Below are 21,932 nucleotides of genomic sequence, written 5' to 3'. Positions count from 1 at the left end.
TAATAGAACACGCTCACTTCTGGAATAAGTTTAGCATTGTGGAAGTAGAGCCTCCATCCATTTGTAGGAAAAGCATGCCGACCATGATGCAGACAGCCGAGTGACGTGATATTGGGAAGTAGTGGACGATATGCCACGCCTCTCTGCGCGAGGCGGGGACCGACCGCGAGTCAGCGGTGGACTGAAGCATTCAGAAGAAGCTCGCAGGACGTCTTGCTGGTCCGCACGGCTCGTCTGGGCGCAGAAGGTCCTTCAAAATGGCATACCACAGTCCTTACAGAGCACCTCCGACGATCAACGCCCCACCGGACCAAAGCTTTCTGTGGAATATCTTCCAGAGGTGAGTGTAAAGACGGTGTTTCCCCACACACTCACTCACTACTACTCTGCTATAGGAGAGCTGTCGTAGTGTAGTAACGAAGCGAAATGAACACCGGGGTTGTGCTTTTGAATGCGTCGAACGAACACTCGTTTCCCCCAAAGTTATGCCTCCCCCCTTTCTCATGTATCCCCCAAGTTTGCCTGACGAATTGGGGATATATTGAACGATTGACTAAGGGGTGGAGGTCGGAGACGAGGGTGATTTCCCCCATAGCCCCTGGTTTTCTACTATAGCTTCCTGGAATGAGTGAAAGACTAGTTGGGACTTAACGTAGTAGACATTAGGGCAACCATCCGTCATGCAGGGAAGTGATTAGAGATCCGCAACCAGGGGAGTTAAAATCTGCAGATTGACTCACTCACCAATCACAGCCAAACTCGACTGCAATGGGATCCACGTCATCAAGCTCATTGTCTTTACATTTCCATGTCTTTAAAAAAAACAAAACCTTGACACGTCGGAGGCAGGTGACGGATGTTGACGCCGATGTCAGCTGATTGTAATTCCGTTGGTCGTTGATTTGTTTTGAAACAGAAGTAAGAGGTCGACGTGTGTCATTAACTGCTGATGAGAAGGTCACACAGTCAGAAAGGGGGGGGGGGTCCATAGTATGTGGATAGTATGCTATGGAATTATGTAATACTGCAGAGTGCTTGGTAGTGCTTTGCTTTCTTACAACATTGGGATGCTGCGGGCATCGCAGGACCCAGAGACGCCTTACAAATTATTTATGAGGCGTGCAAAAAAAAAAAAGCAGAAACCCATTGAGAACCTCAGGGTCTTGCCATATATCTCCCTTGCGCTGACTCAGGTGCATGGGAGAACCAGCCTCTCTCCTCCTCTGTATCTTCTTTTGGGTTATGGCTTAATTTTCAGCCGACACTCTTTTTTTCTGCTTTCGCTCTCTATTCCTAGAGTGATGAACACCACTCCCCTGGGAGTTCACAGACACACTGATGCCTCCATAAAAACACCCAGTCCTCCTGCTCAGCGCCTCATTCCGCATTCTGCTCGCGCCTCAGAGTACGCAATTTGGCACAGGAGCGCAGGAATTCCCTCGGTCATGTGACATTGGAGCATGGAGTCATTAGTGCGTGGTCAAAGTCCTGGCTTGCCCCTCCCACTCGATCTCTCTATCGCACACAACAAGGCGATCAGGGACGGCTCATGATGACTCACCGACGTACGGCAAATGACTCACCTATGTTGCGTGTTATAAGCAATCCACGCCATTCGTTTTGCGTCATGCATTGGAATTTTGTCTTTTTTTCCTTCCTACCTTTCTTACTGGCCTATTCATGATCCCAGTGTTCTTCCATTTGTAGTGGACAGATTCGTCGATGGTGTTGTTGTGTAGCTCCATACAGAATGGACAGTATGTTGTCCTTTCTAAATTTATATCTATGTATTGTGTAGAGATGACAATGGGAATTCCGTTCCTTGAACATACTTTGAATTGTTTGATAATGGCATGACAAGAATACTGTCACACCCAGTACTCAACCAACAATGTCAAAAAAGTAGCATACCTAAATACAGCAGCTTTGTAAAATCAACCCAGCAGTTAAACATACATTTTACGAAACGACTATTAGAACAGTGTTTACAGTGAAACACATTCCTTTCTTCAATAAATTCTTGAAATACGGCAAGAGCAGAGAGATCTATGGGTTATTCAAATACTGGAGCGACTGGGAAGGGATTCATGCCTGTTAGACGCATAGAAATCTACAGCATAGAAGTGGCGGCCTCCTGTGAAGTACACCCCTGGAGCAGACCTACTGGGCTGGGAAACCCCATATTTTTTTTCCAGGCTCCATGGTGACACAGCCTCTCCATGAAAAACAAAGAAAAGTTGTGTGGAAAACGACCTCACGGTTTAGTTCCGCCTCCAAAGCACTTTTCCAGACCGATTCCTTCAGCGGAAACTTTGAATCGCAGGGAAATGTTGGCGACAGTAAACCACTGTTGCCAAAAGCACTCGGCTGGGGTCTGCTTCTGCTACTAACGTACAAGATGCATCTCTCTGACAACAGTAGGGCAACACCGGCAGATGGTGGCAGCTTTTCGCTTCAGGCCGAGCTCCAACCATAATGATTCCCTTTTATTCTCACGCTCTTTTATTTATTTTTACACGCGTAGAAAAACCGGCAAGGTTAGTTGACTCAGGGGGGGGAGTGTGACAGGCTGACTGAGGTTGCGAGCGAGCAAGCGATTGAATGAATGTGCAAGTGCGCTAGGGGCGGGGTGGGGGGAGTGGAAAAGGTGGAACGCCTTCACATGCGTGCATGCACAGAGCGGGCTTAGAGTCAATCCATCTTTGTTTGGTCAAGGTTGAGCCCCCCCCCTTCCCCCTACCCACCCTGCCTATGCTATTAACCTCCCCACGTCTCCCCTCCCATGCCACAAAGCTATCCTTTTTATAGAGGTGTCGCTCCACCCCAGCCACGGACCCCAAGGGACAGCGGCTTATTTATCTTCCTTGGATACCTTCCCATTTTGTTTAGTTAGGTACGGGGGGGGGGGGAGCAGCAGCAGCGATCAGTACCAGGAAGAGGGGATACAAGGGGAGTTTAACACCAGACACGTGCAGAGGCGATGGCGGGGAATAACCCGCCACAGACGGCCCTCGGGAATCAAACCCACACTCCGTACCGAGTCGGTGCTTGGGTCGCAACAAAATGGTTTGTTTTGTTGTTTGTTTTGTTGGAGTGAGTTTCTGTGACTCTGACTCGTTCCCATAAGGGGCCAGGTGGGCCAAGGGAGTGTTGCTAAGAAACCACTGAGTCACTGGAGGGTTGACTCAGCCTCAATTCATAAACTGCCAGGGTTGGATCAGAGGGCCGCCCACCTTCTGCATGTGTCTTTGCAGGAGGTACGACTGGTGTCCCTGACACGAAGACCTCAGAGGAAGACGGATTATGAGTTAAGCCAGGCTTGTTCTGGTCTTTTTTTTTTTTTTTGTGAGGCAAAAATCTTTTCACTTGCAAATGGACGTGGAAAAAGTGGATTATATGGTTAAGAAAGCTTGTTAGGAGGCTTCTAGGCCACTACGGTAATTAGCCTACATTTAAAAAACAAAGGCACAATGTGTAATTTTTCATTGATTTTAATTGGATGGTTTTGAATGGGAATCTTTATTGGGGCATTTTGCTAAAAACCGTCTACCGCCCTAAGGATTTAGGGCTCTTGTTATCTAAGGTGTGAAAGAGTCAGAGCTAGGGTCCTGAAATCTTCTCCTCCCTACAAAGTAGATGACGATATCACTGCTGCTCTACTAGAGTCTATTTCTACCGCTGTGTGTGTGCGTCTCTGGTCTATTCTATTTATTTATTTGTCGGTCTGGCTCCCCTTCCCCTTCCCACTGCAATAAACAATTAATTTAATGTAACATTTTGTCATTTTACGACAAACCATAGGTTTATCGTATGGATCCCATTCCCCACCTTTGTTGCATCTTACAGAGTAGAGACACACAAGCGCACATGCAAGAACACACACACACGCACACACGGTGAGTGCCAGCCACACAGGCAGTTTCGTGTGTCGCTGCTCCTAGACCATTCAATCATCCACAATGGGCTGTAAACGCTTACACAGGTCAGGGGGGTATAGCATTTCTCTTTGGCGTGTGCAGACGTCCACACTCATTGTCTGTGTATGTGTGCAGTCATTAACGGTGGCCGTATCTAATCTTTTTCTCCCCCCCCCCTCCCCTAGGGTGGACAAGGACAGGAGTGGAGTGATATCGGACACTGAGCTTCAGCAGGCCTTATCAAATGGTAATCAACGTTGCCTCCCTCGTCGCCCCCTTTCACTTTGTGACTTTGCTTTTGGTTTTGCTTTGCTTTGGTTGTTTCTGTCATACCTTCTCCTTCCAATGTTCCAGCTCACTGCCTTTCTCTCTCTTCCACTGTCTCACTCTCTCTCCCTCACACTCGTGCTCTTTATCCGTCTCCTTCTTTTTCTGTCCTGACCTCTGTCCGTCCTCGGCAGCCCCTTCATATTTCGCATTGTCTCTTCTACTATGTTGTTATCTGCTGTTCCATTAACTTATGCAAGCTTTAAAGAGCCAGTGAATCCATGGTTTAAGCCGGAACTCAAACACGATGAGTGTTTTGGGCTGAGAGTACCAGGATGGAGGAGGGTGTTACGACCCATGGTAACTTTGTGATATCCTTTTTGGACCGTTGATGTGTTTAAGAGATTTAGTGAGCGACGTTGTACATGAAGTCGGCCAGTCACCGTGGCGTTATACTCAGAAGCTTAACCTGTAGTGTATAAGCGTTATAGTGAGCTATGTTGTATATGTAATGACCCAGTCACTGTGGTGTTATACCGAGAACCCTCACTCGGGACGCGGACATCAAAATATACCCCAGCTCAGACGGAGCTCCACACATCCACACACCGTTACATTATACTATTGGTGTCCGGGAAGCCCAACCCCCTCTCTCTCTCGGAAGCAATCATAAAAAAATAAACTGCTTCCAGAGCAAGCGTCCACATTCCCACATACCGTGGCGGTATACTACAAGTGTCAGAGAAGCATAACCCTTTCTCGGTCAACCCCTGCCCAGGTAGAGCTCCACACACCCACAAACACCTCTTTGCCATCGTCCCTTCGTCAGGAGAACGATGTGTAATCTTTCAGGCACATCAGCGTCACGAAGATACTTTAACCTGTGCTCGATTCAGAGTGGTTGTGAGTGGATTGTTTTGGGGAGACTGGCAAAAACATAGGATTTTACACCTGATTTCTCTTAAATGTGGTCTCAGCTTAGTACAGTGACAAAATGTCAAAGATGACCATGCTCACGATCACAGAAGTAATATTAACAAATTTCAAGCAAAAGAAAATAATAGTTTTTTTTAGGGCCCGACCGATATTGATTTTTGAGTGCCGATGCCGATTATTCGTTTGTCAGGAACAGCAATGGTGTTCCCGGGTCAATTTGACCCGGTGCATGTTTATTATCCAAAAGATGTCCTAAACCCAAAAAATCCTAACAAGCAGTGTGAACATGTCATTACTAACTCCATTAGTAACTATTCTATCAATATTTAGTGCAATAGTGTTCCTTACCTCTAAGAGGTAATGGTTCAATTAGGATAATTCACTCGTTTTTTTTCATAAAAAAAAAGATATTTGTTCAAACTTTTTTATGTTTCACCACTTTATTATGGGTTAGGCCTGAAAGGCGCCTCTAAATTAAATGTATTATTATTATTATTATTATTATTATACCTTTCATCAACTGTGATATTAGGGCCTGGGTTATAGAGTAGTGAAAGTTGCTCTACCCACTTGTCCCACAATGTCCAAACAGCTGCCAGCTTGTCTCTCTCCCGTCTACCAGCCTTTGTCTCTCGATTATCATATCTGATTACTCTGGAGAATATGTGAAAAGTCTCCAGAGACATTGTGGCTCGAAATATAGCCCTGCCTGTCTCTGCATCCCACAGACTGGCTGTCGATTCATCCTTGGACTTATAGACCCCAGCCAGGATGAGGAGCCCCAAATACGCATCTAAATGTGTTTTGTCCAGCTCCTTCCACTTCTCCCGAAAAACCCGTCTCCCTCATAGATTAGTCATTTCCAGAATGATTTTCTGTATTGAATTTGGCATGACCAGCTCAAAAGCTGACTTGATGTCAGTCACACGCGTCACTGCCATCCTAGTGGGCCCTGGCACTGTCTTTATTATGTTTTCTGCAGACAGTTTCGCCTGACTCATATTAGGGGATGAATACCACTGTATTTCACAATGTTTTGACATGAATGTCTTGCTAGGAGGAATAGGAATAGCAATTCCCTCATCTGGTTCAAAATCAGATTCATTAGAATCTGAATTTAGCTCAAGATCGTCTTCGTCTTCAGACACATCCTCCTCTATTTCACTGTCATGATCAGTGATGAAGTCCCGAGCCTCCTGGACTGTCATCCATTTGCTTCTGCTGCTCATTGTGTCTGCCTGACAGAGTGTAATGCAGAGAATATTTGATATGTTTTGACCCTCCCCTGTTGAGTGTCCACTTGTTGATATGTCTCACAGTTGTAAAGAAAGAATTAGTCTGACATTTCTGACACCTTTTTACCTCCAGTTTTACTGCTGGGTCAAATTGACCCGAACAGTATCTATGTGATATAAACATGCAGGGGGTGGTTGCAAATATGTGAGATTAACTATTTTCATATTATATGTTGATTACACTAATTAAGGCAAGCAGAAGAAGTTTCATACTGAAAAAATACTTTTAACTATTTTTCCTAGATCTTCAAACTTTAAAACGGGTCAATTTGACCCGGAACATAACAGGAGGGTTAAGAGAAAAATTACGATTACGATTTAATCGGCCGATTAAAAGCAAAACAAAAAAAAGCCTATAAAACATAGTTTTTGATACCTTAAATATACTTTAAACACTTTTGACGAATATGTGAATTGAATGCAGAACCTTTGAGTGTTTTAGAATACATTTACAATCAAAAATGAGTGGAATGTAAAATGTAAAATAAATAACTAACTCCCAATATTCTGCGTTCGTGAGCAGTGACTAACACGTGCGTGCTGAGCAGTATGGTCTCACCGTTAGAGTCTACAGTATAACAAATTAACATGGCCTGGGACCTAAAGAAAAACAGGCACAACATGCTCAAACAACGCGTCTTGTTGTTTGAGCAATTGGTGAGGTGAGCGCGCAGCTGCCTGAGCGAGCGTGCTTTCAGGTTGTACGGTAAAATTCAATCTCCTTTTTACTCCAGCTAAAGTTGTTAGTTAGCAAGGCGAGTAGGAGCGCAATCTGCAGGATACTAAGCGCAATAACATTAAAAAAAATAAATAAAAAATTGGTTGTAATCGGCGTCTTTTTGGCAGATGTCGATTATTTTCAAAAAGGCTATAATCGGCCGATTAAATCGGCAGGCCGATGAATCGGTCGGGCCCTAGTTTTTTTATTCACTAGCTCTTTAAGCGTCTCCACTTCTGTCTGACAGCTCAGCTCGTTCTCTCTCGCTCCATCTCCCGCCTTCTCTCGCCCTCTCGATTCAATCCCCCCACTCCTTCTATGTTTCCTTTTTGGCCACAACCAATCACCGTCTGGATTGGTGTTCTATTTTGGTCCCAAAATGGCCAATGAACTGTTCAATGATTACAGGGCCTTTTTTCCTCCTTCCCAATCCAGCAGACATGAAGCAGGCAAAGCCAGTCAAGGTAGCTTAGAAAGGAAACGCATCGTTGCGTAGTCCATTGTGTCAGACGGCAGATAATGTCTTGCAATGTTGTTACCAACAACAGCGGTAGCAGGCTCCAATACTGTAAACACTATGCGACGGATCAGGACCTAATCATCTAGCAGCCTCTGTGGTATAACCGTTTGTCTCTTCTGAAGAAGAGAGGTTATTTGTTATTGAGCTGCTAGCTCCAATAGAGATGGGAGCACACAGTGTTATCTGAAAGCCAAATGGTTTTAAAAAGCCTGGTTCTTGGCTATAGTACACACTGTAGCCGTGCACTTTGAGAACGACAACATTAGTAGTGTTGCAATTATGTTTGAGTCAGCCTTTTAGTCCTCATCTAGCAACACCATCAAAGGTTTTCTTATTGAGTGAATAAAATAATGGGAATGGAACCACTGAAGGAAGTTGGGCATATTGTAAAAAAAAAAACGCCTCAGCGAGAGAGAGATGAAAGGCCCAGCATTAAAGTCTTGTGCTAGTTCAGGGACGCTGCTTCAAAGCAGCCTCGCTAGTATGAAACGAGGGCTGTGCTGCAGCCTAATCAGTGCTGCTTGACGCTCGCAACCCTGCCCTAAAACCGGGTCATCGGGCTTATTGATCTCTAAACGAGGTTAATTAGAAATCAGCGTTGGGCCCCATCGCTGAGGAGCCGGAGGGGGGGCTGAGATGTGGCACCGGTCCCGCGAGGCGGCCGCCATCGGCACCGTCTTTACGGAAGAACGAAAAGGAAAACAAAGGGGCACATTGATGCAAGTTGCTTTGAGTGTCGGATGAACATACACACAAGGTTATGTTGCACATTGGGTCTCTTGGGCTAACGCCTAGAGCGTTAGCCCGCTCAGAAGGGAAATAATAAACCGGGTGGGATGGGAGTCCTTGGCCCCGGTAGAAAAGTCCACTTTGCGCGGTTCACAGGAGCGCTGCCGTCGTGACAGGGAGGGCTTGATGGTCGACCGGACACCTTGATGATACACGAGCACCCTGCTGCCTTAAACGGCAATTCAGGCCACTGTTCCTGGTGTTTCTGCTTTCGAAGGATGCAGTTGTGGGGCTAAGGCTCTGTTAGAGGCAGTGTAGCCCACGGGTCAAGTCGATTGTTATTTTATTCTCAATGGGAGGTTGAAATGTCAGGTTTTTTTTGTGTGTGTGACGGGCTTTCTTGGAGTCCATGGGCTGCTTTGTAGAAGGCTTTTGGACAGGTTCTTTATTTATTTTTTTTGCTCGGAAACATCCCCATTCTCTCTACAATGAGAGAGAGAGGGAGAGGGAGAGCGAGAGCGGGCGAGGAACAAAGCAGTGTTTGTGTGTGTGTGTGTGTGTGTGTGTGTGGGGCAGTGTTGTAGGGAGAGGCGGGGAAAGAAGCTGTTATCGTTCTGCACAGAGGCTCTGGCTCAGCATGGTGATAAGCCTGCTGCTGTGTGTGACTACAATTATGGATCTCAGTAGAATTCAGATTGTTAATTGTTAGATTATCAGTGTTTGCGTTTTGCATGTTTTAAGTATTATTTATGCATCTGTGTTTGTGTGTATGTTTGGGTATGATGTCTTTTGTGTTTCCTTTTCTTTTGGGTTTCCCTGCCAAAAGCAAGCAAAGAATCTCATGCACGCTCATGTTTTTTCATTGCATACGCGTCGCATCCTTCTCCCTGTGCAGCCGAATGCAAAACGTTTACTTTCGGCACGCTCGGTCGCTCATCTGTCAATATGTGCATGCGTGTTCATACTGCGCAGTTCTCTCTCTCTCCCCCTCCCTTTCCCTCCCCCACACCCCCCCCCCCCCCCCCCACCCACACACCCACCCACCCTCCCTCCTGCGGCCGTCGGCACGAGCCTGCGCCAAACACAAGCCGGCTCTCCCCTGCAGTTAGCCTGGCCAGCCAAAGGCACCGGCAGAGCGCACGGGCATGCACCCATCCCCGCCTGCAGTGCTCTTGTCTGTCCGCAGCACGAACGGCACATGCACACGGACACATGAGTGCACGTGCACTCACTCACTCACTCACTCACTCACTCACTCACTCACTCACTCACTCACGTACTAGATCACTGGACCTGGACTGGACTGGTCCTGTTCATCCCTTCATGCAGTCCTCCTCATTAATGTCCTCTCCTCTCCCTCTGCGTGTGTTTGTATTCTGATGGGGGACTCTGTTTCTGCATCCTCTCCCACCTTAGCTCTCTCCTAAGCCTGCCGTGTTCTGGTTTCTTCATCCTCCCCTGAATATGTTCTCCCTTCACTTGTCAGCCGTCCCCTCGCTCCCAAATCCAGATAAGCCCCCCGGATCCGCCGTACCACCCCCTGTTCATCTGGCGGTCACCTTTTCTTGACTTGTTAGAGGACAGTGTTGTTTTTGTGCCTGATCTTTTTCAATTTTCGGAGAAAACACATGGTCTGTAGCATCCTCGCCCAGTGGTTTGTTCTGAAAAAAAAAAAACGGGCACTTTGAAATATGAAAACAAGCCGCCCATACTGGCATTTAGTGGTCTGCTTCATTTATGGAAAACAGTGTTTTTCATGACTAACGTTTCGTTTCCATCTCCCTCAGGGAGGTATGGCATCATCTCCCTGCCCGCTGGGCCCTCTCTCTCTCTCTCTCTCTCTCTCTCTCTCTCTCTCTCTCTCTCTCTCTCTCTCTGTCTCTGTCTCTGTCTCTGTCTCTGTCTCTCTTACTCTCTGGCTCTGTCTCCATCTCTCACTTGCCTGTCCGGCTGTCTGTCTCTCTCTCCTTTTTTCCTTCTCTCTCTCTTACTCTGTCGCCTCTCTCATTCTGTCCCTTCTCTCTCTTCCTCTCTCTCACTCTGTTTGAGGCTTTCTCTACCCCTCCCAGCCTGCTTGCCATTTATTGCTCTCACACTTCTTGTAATAATGTTACCTTCAATCCAATTTCGCTCCCTTCCTTTCTTAACCTCCCTTTTCCTTTACCTCTCTGTCCCTTCCTCCATTGGTCCTGAACGGGAAGCAGCCTGCCCCCATTGAAAAAAAAAATGATGTGTGTGTGTGTGTGTGTGTGTGTGTGTGTGTGCCCCTTCGCACCCCTATTTCACAGTGACACCACTATATAGCCAACACAATATACAGAGAGCAGCATTTTAGCCTCCCCCATTCCTAGCCGTCATCAGATTTATGCCTCCCCTTAGCTGGCTCTGTGATTGGACGAGGGGCCGTCGCAGTAAACCTCCCAACCAGAGACAAGAGGGAAAAACGACTCTGTCCAAATTATTGGAAGCAAGGGGTAGACAAAGTAGTCTGACTCAGGCTCGGCCAATAAGACGTCTTGTTTTATGTCTGTCCTCTGGTTGAAGCTGATGATGCAATGATAGAAATGGAGGCCACGCTGAAATGGGTCGATAAAACGTCAATGAAACATCATGAACAATGTGCGGGGGGGGATTATGATGAAGTCAATACCGGAGTCTGTACTGTATGTTCCTAAAATAATTGAGTAAGTTTTACTTAGGCAGCGAAGCGTTTTCCCCCCTCCGTCTGTTCGCTGCCTGCCTTATCGATCAGGGTCTTCACTCTACAGACTCCTCTTCTGTTTGTGCTGACTAGTGGAGTGGCTTCCTCGGCAGGGGTGTGGTGGCCGTTCTAACGCTCATCCAGTGAGGAAAGGGTCTTTGTAAAGTGGAAGGTGGAGACGATTGGGTGCCGGCAGGGATGTTGTCAAAATGAAATGGAAGCTTATAATAGACTGGAGCCTTCTCCCGTCTCTGGAAAAAATGGAGAATCAAACGGCGTGACGGAAAGAAGACCACCTGTCTTTATCCTCGAGGATTGAGCGGGGCGTTCATATGCTGTCTTGATGGACGGTTATCACGCAGTATCACGCTTTTATTTTCCAAACGTATTCGGTGTCGCGCTTCTAATGTGGAGAAAACATTGTTGGGTGGAAACGGATGTAGATATATTACTAATGATTTAACTAGTGCTTTGATGACTGTGACATGAGTCAGCAATGAGCCAATCTTATTATTAGTTATCTGGCTCAGTGGATTTCCTGCTCCAGCTTCATGCAAAACCCTTTCCCAGTGGTTTACAAGTCAAGGTCAAATGGCTACCGTTGTGAGTGGGGAGGGGGTTAGGTTAAGGTGGCCTTGTTAGTAAGCGTTTGTATACATTGGCTTTTGGTTGGATTTGGCCAGCCATTCACTCAAGGGCCTGTGTGCATGATTGAGCCTACAGACATTCCTTACATGGATCAGCAAGCGACCACAGCCTTTGCAGGTGTGTCAGTCTCTGCGCCCCGTTTATTTCCACACATTGCCCCCCCCCCCTCCCCAGTTGGCGGTTGGTGCCGGCAGTGAGTAAGGGCAGTGTGTGTTCTGAGACAGAGAGCGCCTTGTCACAACACACACGCACGCGCACAGAGTGAAGGCGGAGATGACCTCACAGCTTGCGCCTGGTATGAGGAGACGGCGGTCTGTCCCGGCGTGGTCAGGGCCATTATATTGAACATAGAATGGACTTAACCGACCAGAAGGAAGAAACCGGTTCTGATGTCAATATTATTTATTTAAATATTTATGTTTGTTGCATATACTTTGTGCAAATAGAATCATCAGTGTCCCTGAGTGCACTTCTCTCAGCGCACCAGAATCCCTTGGACACCCAGTAATGTACCGGTATACCCCGTCCAGGGTGTGTGTGTGTGTGTGTGTGTGTGTGTGTGTCTCTCTGTCTCTATGCGTGTGTCTGTGTCTGTGGAGAAACATCCCATTCATAAATGCTGTTTCTGCTTGGTATTCCCTTCAATGTTGTCCTGGTCTTGCCCTTTTTTGAACTGCATATCCCGTGGGCCAGGTCCCTCCCTGGTATGTTCGAGTGCTTCATGTGGACGTCTCGGCTGCTGCACCCTCTTTCCCTATCGAAGTGGACGGATAAGTGTGGTGGATTTAAAAGCAGTGTATCGCCCCAGGGTACAGAAACTTAACAGGATGATTAGAGGCAGACTATATATTAGCTTCTGTTATCTGCAGGTCCAGATTGTCCGCCACGTAAACGATGTCCACTCATTTTTGCAGTATTGCCGCTCATGGATTAATAAGTGCTTAGACTCGAGTTGACCCGTGTCACGGGGATACATGATGTAATATAGCAACATGGGAGTACAAGAATATGTATTTTCTTCTCTCTTGTTCGCTCCATTGGTCATGGTGGGAAATTACCTACCCACCCAGAACTATGGCTGGGCTGATAAGCATGCATATTTATGATCATGTTAGTCACAGGGAATTGTACATTATGTAGAATATACAGTATAGTCCATTTTCCAGCTTTGGCTTTCACTTCAATATTCTGGTATTATTATTATCTCAGACTCAAGTCCAAAACGTGATTTTATATTTAATGCACAACCCGCCCCTCCGTCGACTATCTACCACTGACTCATCCCTCATGCTGCACAGAACCACGTCACCATGAGCTTAACATGGCGATACGACAAGATGGTTACCTAGAAAATGGAAAAAAATATGGTGTGTGACATGACCACTGTAAGGGGCGGCTTTGGAATGTGTTCTATTCTTAGAGCGGTCCATCGTCGTGTGTGTGTGTGTGTGTGTGTGTGTGTGTGTGTGTGTGTGTGTGTGTGTGTGTGTGTGTGTGTGTGTGTGTGTGTGTGTGTGTGTGTGTGTGTGTGTGTGTGTGTGTGTGTGTGTGTGTGTGTGTGTGTGTGTGTGTGTGTGTGTGTGTGTCTCTACGTGACCGTCTACCTCTATGCTAAATGTGCTAATGAAGCCGCTGTCTCTCTTTCTGTCAGGTACTTGGACTCCCTTCAACCCGGTGACGGTGCGCTCAATCATCTGTAAGTAGCTGCTGGCATTCCAACAGCTCGACCAGCGCCTGCAAAAACCGGCTTTTGTCCCCGGCCCCCTCAGTCACTTCCTTGTTTATGTTTATGCTCCCCATGGCAACCGGCCAGTGTCATTGCTTTCAGTTTGTTTGTGTTCGTCCGAAACAATCGAATGGAATAAACAAAGTCCCGCATCCGTTTGGGCTCTGGCAGAGGGTAGATTGGCAGGCGTTTGGGCTCTGGCAGAGGGTAGATTGGCAGGCGTTTGGTGATGCGGTGGTGAGGTGAAGGGGGGGGAAGGATGTGGGCGGAGGGACTGTGGAAGGTAGGCTGTTCCAGAAGGGCTTGGCGACTCTGAGGTGTCTCTTGACACGGTCTCTGTGGTATTGATCTGTTGACTGGCGACCTCGCCACGGCCATCACGGACACTTTGAGCGGTACTTCGTTGTTGCGTTTCCGTCGAGCCAGACGCACCGGTGCATGCACGGTTACCAACGTTACCGCAGTACACAAGTCGACCCGTGGAGACGGCACCGTAGTGATTACTGCTGCTAATTGGCTGAATTCGTCTGCATGTGGTTCCACCCCCTGACTCTGTTTAGAGGAATTTGGAGAGGAAAAATGGTTTGCGTTGTTTGTGTGTTTTTAGTGCCTCTACTGCCATGCTTGGCTAAATCATTGTCTCTCCCCTCTCTATCTTTTGGCCACTTTAAGACAACCAACTTCATTATTCTCATTATTTAACTTTCAAAATAGGGTTAGGGTTGTCAAATAGGAATGAATCTCCCTAAAATTCTGAAACTTCCAGACTGATCTTTAATGACATGTGCCACCAGCCAAGTTGGATAAAGTTGACCATTTGGCAAACAATTCAGGCTTACGAATTCAAACAATTGTCTGGCCAGGGGCCGGCAGATTATTCCATTCTGGCCAGTGCAAAAACACAATTCTAAGAGTTAATTTCAGACCTTGTTCCCAGATGTTCCCTTCTGCTTGCTGTATGAATCCTGATATATCCTGTATTAAACGGTCTCCCTCGTGCTTTGGTGTAGCACACAGTCCCTTTCTGGGCCTAATGGTGATGTGTCATGTACATAATGTCATGAAGCTGGTGCTAATGTGACACTCAGCCTGGGGATGACAGTGAGGTTCACTCAGTGTTATGTCATACTTTGATGTTTGACTATCTCTCTCTCTCTCTCACTCTCTCACTCTCTCTTTCTCTCTCTCTCTCTCAGCCATGTTTGATCGGGAGAACAAAGGCGGAGTCAATTTCAACGAGTTCGCCGGCGTGTGGAAGTACATCACGGACTGGCAGAACATCTTCCGCACCTACGACCGCGACAACTCGGGCTTCATCGACAAGAACGAGCTAAAGCAGGCGCTGACTGGATTCGGTGAGCATCAAAGTATGACGCCTTTAACTTGAGGTCACGTTTGCCGTGGAGTGGCGGAGGGGTCCCGCCACGGCTGTCTCTGGTACCGTTTGTCCACCTCCCTTCTCCAAAGCAAAAGGATCACACTAATGTTGCTTTTGTTTTGTGTTGTTGTTGTCTTTGTTAGTGTGCGTCCAGGTCTGTCTTGTTGCATGAATAGTGATGGAGTATAAAAACTTTTATCCTATCATTTTTGGCACGTGACTTTCTCCTTTTTTGTAATCTGTGTCTGATTATGCTGTGCCAAATTGCTGAATAATATTTGAAAAAAATAATGGGTATTTGAAAAATCGAAGTTAGTCATCTAATAAAATGTATTTGAAAATTCTGATGGAAATAATCTGATAATTATACTAGAAGCCTCTTAATTTACAAATGCCTGTGTCGTGCTTGGCTGTAATGCTCTTAGCCTTTTTTAGAGTTTGGAAACAGAGAAAGCCTAGTTCTTGAAAATTGGGTGGAAAAGTAATTACGCTCAGCTTAATAAACAGGAATTTCATGAAAACATTTGGGATAGGGGAACTCTTGCTGTTTAATAAGCTTGGCGTATTTATCTGGACTACTTCAGCCAAGATTTTTATTTTTTCAACATATTACACGTTTTTGTTACTTTCATATCAGTGATTGGCAGAAGTTAATTTCAGATACAAAAGAATGCCGCAGACGAAGCCTTTATCAGCCATACAGCAGACATACAAAGCACACACTCTCTTTCTACATTACTACACAAAATCCCCAATCTTGGTGGGGTTTGAAATGCAAGTTTCCGTTGCAGTTAAAAAATACCAAAGATCGTGGAAATGTACCCACACACTACATGCATCGATCCAAGCAACACACGTGTACTTATAAGCGATGCATGTCTCAAGTGTGGTGGCTCAGTTGTGTTTGAATTGTGTCCCATCCAGGCTACCGTCTGTCTGACCAGTTCTACGGCACGCTCATAGAGAAGTTTGACCGCCAGAGGAAGGGACAGGTGGCCTTCGACGACTTCATCCAGTGCTGCATCGTACTACAGGTGAAGAAGACACACTGTTTATTCAGTATAAATCATTGTACATCATATATATGTACGAAATATGCTACTCGTATGCTTATTTATTTTTTGAGGACTATGAGCTTTTCCCTGGGCCCATACTTCCCTGTACAGTTGTATTATTCGATTTGTCCTCTAAATTGTATTATATTTAGGCCTGCTTGTGCTCTACAATGACAGCCTCTTAATAGCGATGTGTCTGACCGGAAAAACCCGTCACCGACTGTATGTTATCAGCAGAACCAGAAAGGATTGATGTTTGTTTGATTGTTTGATTGGTTGAATGCCTCTAGGCTCCAGCAGATTGGATTTGTCAGAGTAAATCAACATAGATGTTATAAGTTCCATGGGAGGACTTGGTAAGAGTCCCTGCTCTATATTATCCTATCCATAACTAGTATGGCAGTATAGAGAAAAATATATAATATAATAAAATACAAATATGTGTAATCATGAGGTTCAAGCCTCTCCATTATGATGGCGTGTTCACATAAATAAACAAAAAAGCATTATCAAGATGAAGTAGAACGGGATAGGCTGTTGCTTCCCAGCCGTAATCATCTTGGTTCAAAACCCAATTTCCGCAATCTCCCTGTTGTCGTCCATAAGGCCAGACTAATCCACAAAAAGAAACGGAATGTGATCTCACCGAGGCGTGGTCCTAGCAGGCCGGGCGTCTGCAAAACACAGCGTTTTCACTGAGTTTCTCCCTTTTGCGGGTCCCTTGCCGGGTTGGCCCGTCACCGCGCTAACCACCGCTCCTCGTGCGCTGCGTCCACAGAGGCTGACGGACGTCTTCCGCCGCTACGACACGGACCAGGACGGCTGGATCCAGGTGTCCTACGAGCAGTACCTGTCCATGGTCTTCAACGTCGTATAACGGCACCCTGAGAACCGCGGGCGCACACAACAAGGAGCACAACTGGACACAACCGTGCCAAAGCAAACGGCACCCCCCCCCCCCTCCTCCTCATCCATCCTCCTCTTCCTCCCCCCGTACCTCCTTATGCACAACTCTACAAGATTCCTTTTATTTAAAACATTAACGTTTTCTTTCTTTTGTACGACCTCCTGAATCCGCAGGCCGTAAGTCCATGTTGCAGCAACTGTATGGTTTACACGGTTTGCTGATAAACTTTTAACTCCCGAGAGAAAATAATAGAAACGTAATAAAAGCGTTGAGTTCCTTCCGAGACATGCAGTGCCCCCCCAAACCCCCCCTCCGTCCCATCCATCGCCTCGCAGTCTTTTTTTTACGTGATGTTCGATCACACATCGGGAATCTAGTGGATGCCCTGTTATTTGCAACCTCGCCATTACAACATACAGAATATTATTGATAACGGCTACATTTTTATTTATTTTTTCCTTATAGAAGAGAAAATCTTGTAGTGCTTATTTCAAGACCAATTTGGTTAAAAAAAAAAAAAGTGGGGTAGTGGGTGTTGGTCTTCCCAATGTCCATTGTCAATAACGGTTGTTGGATGTCTTAATTATTGTTATTCTTACAAACAGACCTGACTATCTGTGCTTACAGTATACATGAATTGTATTGTAAATATCATTTAGGGTGCATCGCATGCTTTTTCGGGTTCAACCCCCAATGTTGAAGCATGCTTCCTCATTTTTCCGAGATTTACTTTGCTCAAAGCCATGTTTACAAAAACTGTGAGAGCAGGCGATGACCTGCTTTGAGATTCACTGACATGCCAGCTTACATGCCATATATTTGTATAAACGTATTTTTAACCAGTAAATCCATCTATATGTTAGAGCGATTCATTTTAGGTTGTGAATAAGCATACGGTTTTCGTGTGGCTTATTTATGTGCATGATGCCTTAAGAGCTGTTAAAAAAAAAACACAAGCAAAAGAGGAGTCTCTTTTATTAAAAAAAACAATTAAAAATTGCTTGTATTTGATTTATTTGCTGTTCTAAGTAACTGGGATCATATTGCTGCCTAATATACATATTACTGACTCCGCTGTGACCTCTGCTGTTCGCCTGAAGAATTACATCAAGGAGTTGTACTGCAGAACATTCTTCTTGACTACATCCGTCCGTTGACTGATCCCCATTGACTTTGAATTGGGACGGACGCGCAATGCATTGTGGATCCGTCCGTTCCGTTGGAGCCTTCGGCTCCGTCAAAAAGTTGAAAAATGTTCAACTTTTTCGGCAGCGACGGATCCGTCATCCAATCAGATCACGTATGCAAATGTAAGCACTGTGACGCGACTCGGGCTCTGACGATACTGGAAAGCGGGAAAGCGGGTCATCTTGCATCGCAACAAGCAGGAAGAAGCGTGAAGAACCCGGCAAAGCGATTTGATTGGCTGACTACTCCCCCATCCGTCAGCCACGCCTTCCCACGTTCGTTGACTGACCCTACATGCCCACTACCTCCGTCAGTCAACGGACGTGGGAAGGCGTGGCTGACTGATGGGGGAGTAGTCTTTGCAGAGGCATCCGTCAGCCAATCAAATCGCTTCGCCGGGTTCTTCCCGCTTCTTCCTGCTTGTTGCGAGGCAAGATGACCCGCTTTCTGAACGGACGGATCCACAATGCATTGCGCGTCCGTCCCCATTCAAAGTCAATGGGCAACGGTCAACTGACGGGCAACGGTCTGAACGGACGGATCCACAATGCATTGCGCGTCCGTCCCCATTCAAAGTCAATGGGCAACGGTCAACTGACGGCGTGACGGTGCAGTGGGCACGAAGCGCACCTCATGCCCACTGCACCGTCACGCCCCGTGCCCACTACCTCCGTCCGTTGACTGATCCCCATTGACTTTGAATGGGGACGGACGCGCAATGCATTGTGTATCCGTCCGTTCCGTTGGAGCCTTCGGCTCCGTCAAGAAGTTGAAAAATTGTCAACTTTTTCGGCAGCGACGGATCCGTCATCCAATCAGATCACGTATGCAAATTTAAGCACTGTGACGCAACTCGGGCTGTGACGATACTGGAAAGCGGGAAATCGGGTAATCTTGCCTCGCAACAAGAAGGAAGAAGCAGGAAGAACCCGGCGAAGCGATTTGATTGGCTGACGGATGCCTCTGCAAAGACTACTCCCCCATCAGTCAGCCACGCCTTCCCACGTCCGTTGACTGACGGTGCAGTGGGCATGTAGGGTCAGTCAAAGGACGTCGGAAGGCTTGGCTGACGGATGGGGGAGCTTTCCGGGGTCGTCAGAGCCCGAGACATTGCACACATTTGCATACGCGATCTGATTGGATGACGGATCCGTCGCTGCCGAAAAAGTGAGAAGGGTCCAGCTGCAGGCTTGGGCGTTTCCGTCATGACACAAGAACGCCCTCTAGGCGTTCCTGGTAGCGTTTCATCGACCAATCACGAGGTGTTTCGAAAGGCATACTGGGTTTCGCAAGGCATACTGCGCTTTCCTTCCTTAATGGCATTTTTTTCCCCTCTCATTAGATTTAGCAATCATGGAGCCCCCACTTGGCTAACGTTAGTTCTATGCTACCCGTACTTGAAACTGCTGTTTGAGAAAATCTAACTAGCGAATGTTCCGGATGTTGACAGCCGTGCGAAGAAGAAGGGGTTTGATCGTTAATTCTCCCGACGATCGACTAAGACAACTTAATCGAATGCCCATCCCTAGTCGTCACGAACACTGGTTCGTCATTTAAAAGATTAAAAATGTTAGCCTAGCCCCACCTGTTTTTTACATGTAGAAACGCCACTGCCTATTCCAGACCCATCCAAATGAAATTTTAAAACACACACCTATTAAAAATGAAGTCATTGGCATGAGATGTACGGCTAACCAATAGCATGGCACTCGGCGTGTCGGATAATCATAATAAAATTCCAATAACAAATCCAGAATTTGCAACAGAAGTCGTCAAACTATTATTTGAACAACCCAATTAAAACTCAAACTATAGTACATTTCAGCAAATAGCAACTTAACCAAATAACTTATCATAATTGTTACCCCATACCCCTGTTGAAATTTACAATGATCTGATATAGAAATAGTCATTAATAATCACAGCGCCCAAATATTTAAATGGTTAAACCTGCACTATGTAACTTTTCCACTAGAGCTAATAACTCTATTAAACAAGAATCTACTATTTCAGAACTAGAAAGAATAATACGCCGATCAACAAGTCGTTCCATACAGTGAGTTGTTCACGATAAAGCATTTTCATTTGTTCTGATAAACCTTTTGACATTAACAGTCATCTGAAAATGGTGCAGCCACAACTCAAGTCACTAGAGAGGCTGCTGATAATATCAGCCTACATAATGCAGGTTAACACCCTTCTATTAGATTCCACCATCTTCATCCATCTGGCTGGGTCTGAGGCTGCTATGGTTTGATTCGTCACACTGACTGGACACTAACCATCTAGAACTGCTTGATAAGGGCTAACGTATTTAGAGGGAAGGTCTTGTGTCCCCATGACTGCATGTTGCACGGCTCTAATGAAAAGCGACAAATTAAAAGACACCGATATACAGTCCCTCACGCTTTTCCTTCCCTCCCCCAGGAATCCACCTGTGCCGCCCAGTTGATCACCGAGGACGAGGGCTTGGGTCGGCTGGCCCACACGGTGCAGGTCTTGGTGGACCTCGCGCCGACTGCTGCCAGCCACCGCCGCGCTAGCAGACCGGAGCCGCTAGGGGCAGACAGGCTAAGCACTGCTCCATCCTTCTCTTAGCTCCATGTCGTCCACTGATTTTGCTGTCCTCAAAAGGTCAAAAATGGAATCCCAAAAAAAATAAAGATCTAACTTTTTTAAATAAAAAAAAAACTTTTTTTTTTCATGCCGACCAATAAAAAACGACAGTGTTACCCCTTGTGTTTTTTTTCATGACGAACAAAGAAAAACAACAGTGTTACCCCTTATATTTATATATATTATATTTTTTTATGACGACCAATAAAAAACGACTTATATTTTATTTGACAAAGACAACACTGTTTTTCCTTTATGTTTTTTTTCATGACGACCAAAGAAAAACGACAGTGTTACCCCCTATGTTTTATTTGATGATTATCGACAGTGGTTATCGATGATTATCGACCGATCCATCGGGAGAATGATCGTACGAGCGAAGATCCATCGTTATCGGGAAACGGGGCCCTGAGCTGTTTGGAGTATTAAGTACTTATGTTTTCTTTCATGACGACGAATAAAAAACAACAGTGTTACCCCTTATGTTTTTTTTCATGACGACCAATAAAAAACAACAGTGTTACCCCTTATGTTTTCTTTCATGACGACCAATAAAAAACAACAGTTTTTTTTCATGACGACCAATAAAAAAGACAGTGTTACCCCTTATGTTTTCTTTCATGACGACCAATAAAAAACAACAGTGCTACCCCTTATGTTTTTTTTCATGACGACCAATAAAAAACGACTGTGTTACCCCTTATGTTTTTTTTCATGACGACCAATAAAAAACGACAGTGTTACCCCTTATGTTTTTTTTCATGACGACCAATAAAAAATGACAGTGTTACCCCTTAAGTTTTTTTTCATGACGACCAAAAAAACGACAGTGTTACCCCTTATGTTTTCTTTCATGACGACCAATAAAAAACAACAGTGTTACCCCTTATGTTTTTTTTCATGACGACCAATAAAAAACAACAGTGTTACCCCTTATGTTTTTTTTCATGACGACCAATAAAAAACGACAGTGTTACCCCTTATGTTTTTTTTCATGACGACCAATAAAAAACAACAGTGTTACCCCTTATGTTTTCTTTCATGACCACCAATAAAAAACAACAGTTTTTTTTCATGACGACCAATAAAAAAGACAGTGTTACCCCTTAAGTTTTTTTTTTTTTTTTTCAAGTTGACCAAAAAATATCAACAGTGGTACCCCTGTCAAAGTTTTTGCGGGGATCCGAACCTGGGCCCCGTTTCCCGAAAGCGTCGTTAGCCTAAGTGGATCGTGAAGTGCGTCGAAAGGGCATCGTAGAGTTTTCACCGCGTTTCCTGAAAGCATCGTTGGGAACGAACGTCTTGAAAACGCTCGTAGCTAACGAGTACTC

The 21,932-nt window shown here is 45.7% G+C and overlaps 1 protein-coding gene across 4 annotated transcripts; it reads left to right on the top strand.

Moving 5' to 3' along the window:
• Positions 1-138: 138 nt before the first annotated feature.
• Positions 139-20,676, top strand: pdcd6 (programmed cell death 6). 4 transcript variants are annotated; one of them, XM_060044534.1, is made up of 6 exons: positions 139-340; positions 4,103-4,164; positions 13,383-13,427; positions 14,654-14,824; positions 15,760-15,869; positions 20,413-20,676. In XM_060044534.1, the coding sequence occupies exons 1-6, from the start codon at positions 258-260 to the stop codon at positions 20,581-20,583; spliced, it is 642 nt and encodes a 213-aa protein (XP_059900517.1). In that variant the 5' UTR covers positions 139-257; the 3' UTR covers positions 20,584-20,676. The 4 variants fall into 4 exon arrangements, with proteins under 4 accessions (XP_059900517.1, XP_059900520.1, XP_059900518.1 ...); XM_060044537.1 differs by lacking the exon at positions 20,413-20,676 and adding an exon at positions 16,669-17,797 and having other exon boundaries at positions 141-340; positions 14,654-14,812; XM_060044535.1 differs by having other exon boundaries at positions 144-340; positions 14,654-14,812.
• The last annotated feature ends 1,256 nt before the right edge of the window (positions 20,677-21,932 follow it).

This window comes from Gadus macrocephalus, chromosome 23 (genome assembly GCF_031168955.1).
Source record: "Gadus macrocephalus chromosome 23, ASM3116895v1".
NCBI classification, from domain to species: Eukaryota; Metazoa; Chordata; class Actinopteri; order Gadiformes; family Gadidae; genus Gadus; species Gadus macrocephalus.
The sequence above is the reverse complement of the archived record's forward strand: the minus strand, read 5'-3'. Positions and strand labels throughout refer to the sequence as shown.

Bases quoted from the DNA above. Each gene is read 5' to 3' on its own strand.
- pdcd6 (XM_060044534.1), top strand. From the start codon at position 258: ATGGCATACCACAGTCCTTACAGAGCACCTCCGACGATCAACGCCCCA. The intron at 341-4,102 runs GTGAGTGTAAAG...CCCCTCCCCTAG, and splicing joins CTGTGGAATATCTTCCAGAG to GGTGGACAAGGACAGGAGTG. The intron at 13,428-14,653 runs GTAAGTAGCTGC...TCTCTCTCTCAG, and splicing joins GACGGTGCGCTCAATCATCT to CCATGTTTGATCGGGAGAAC.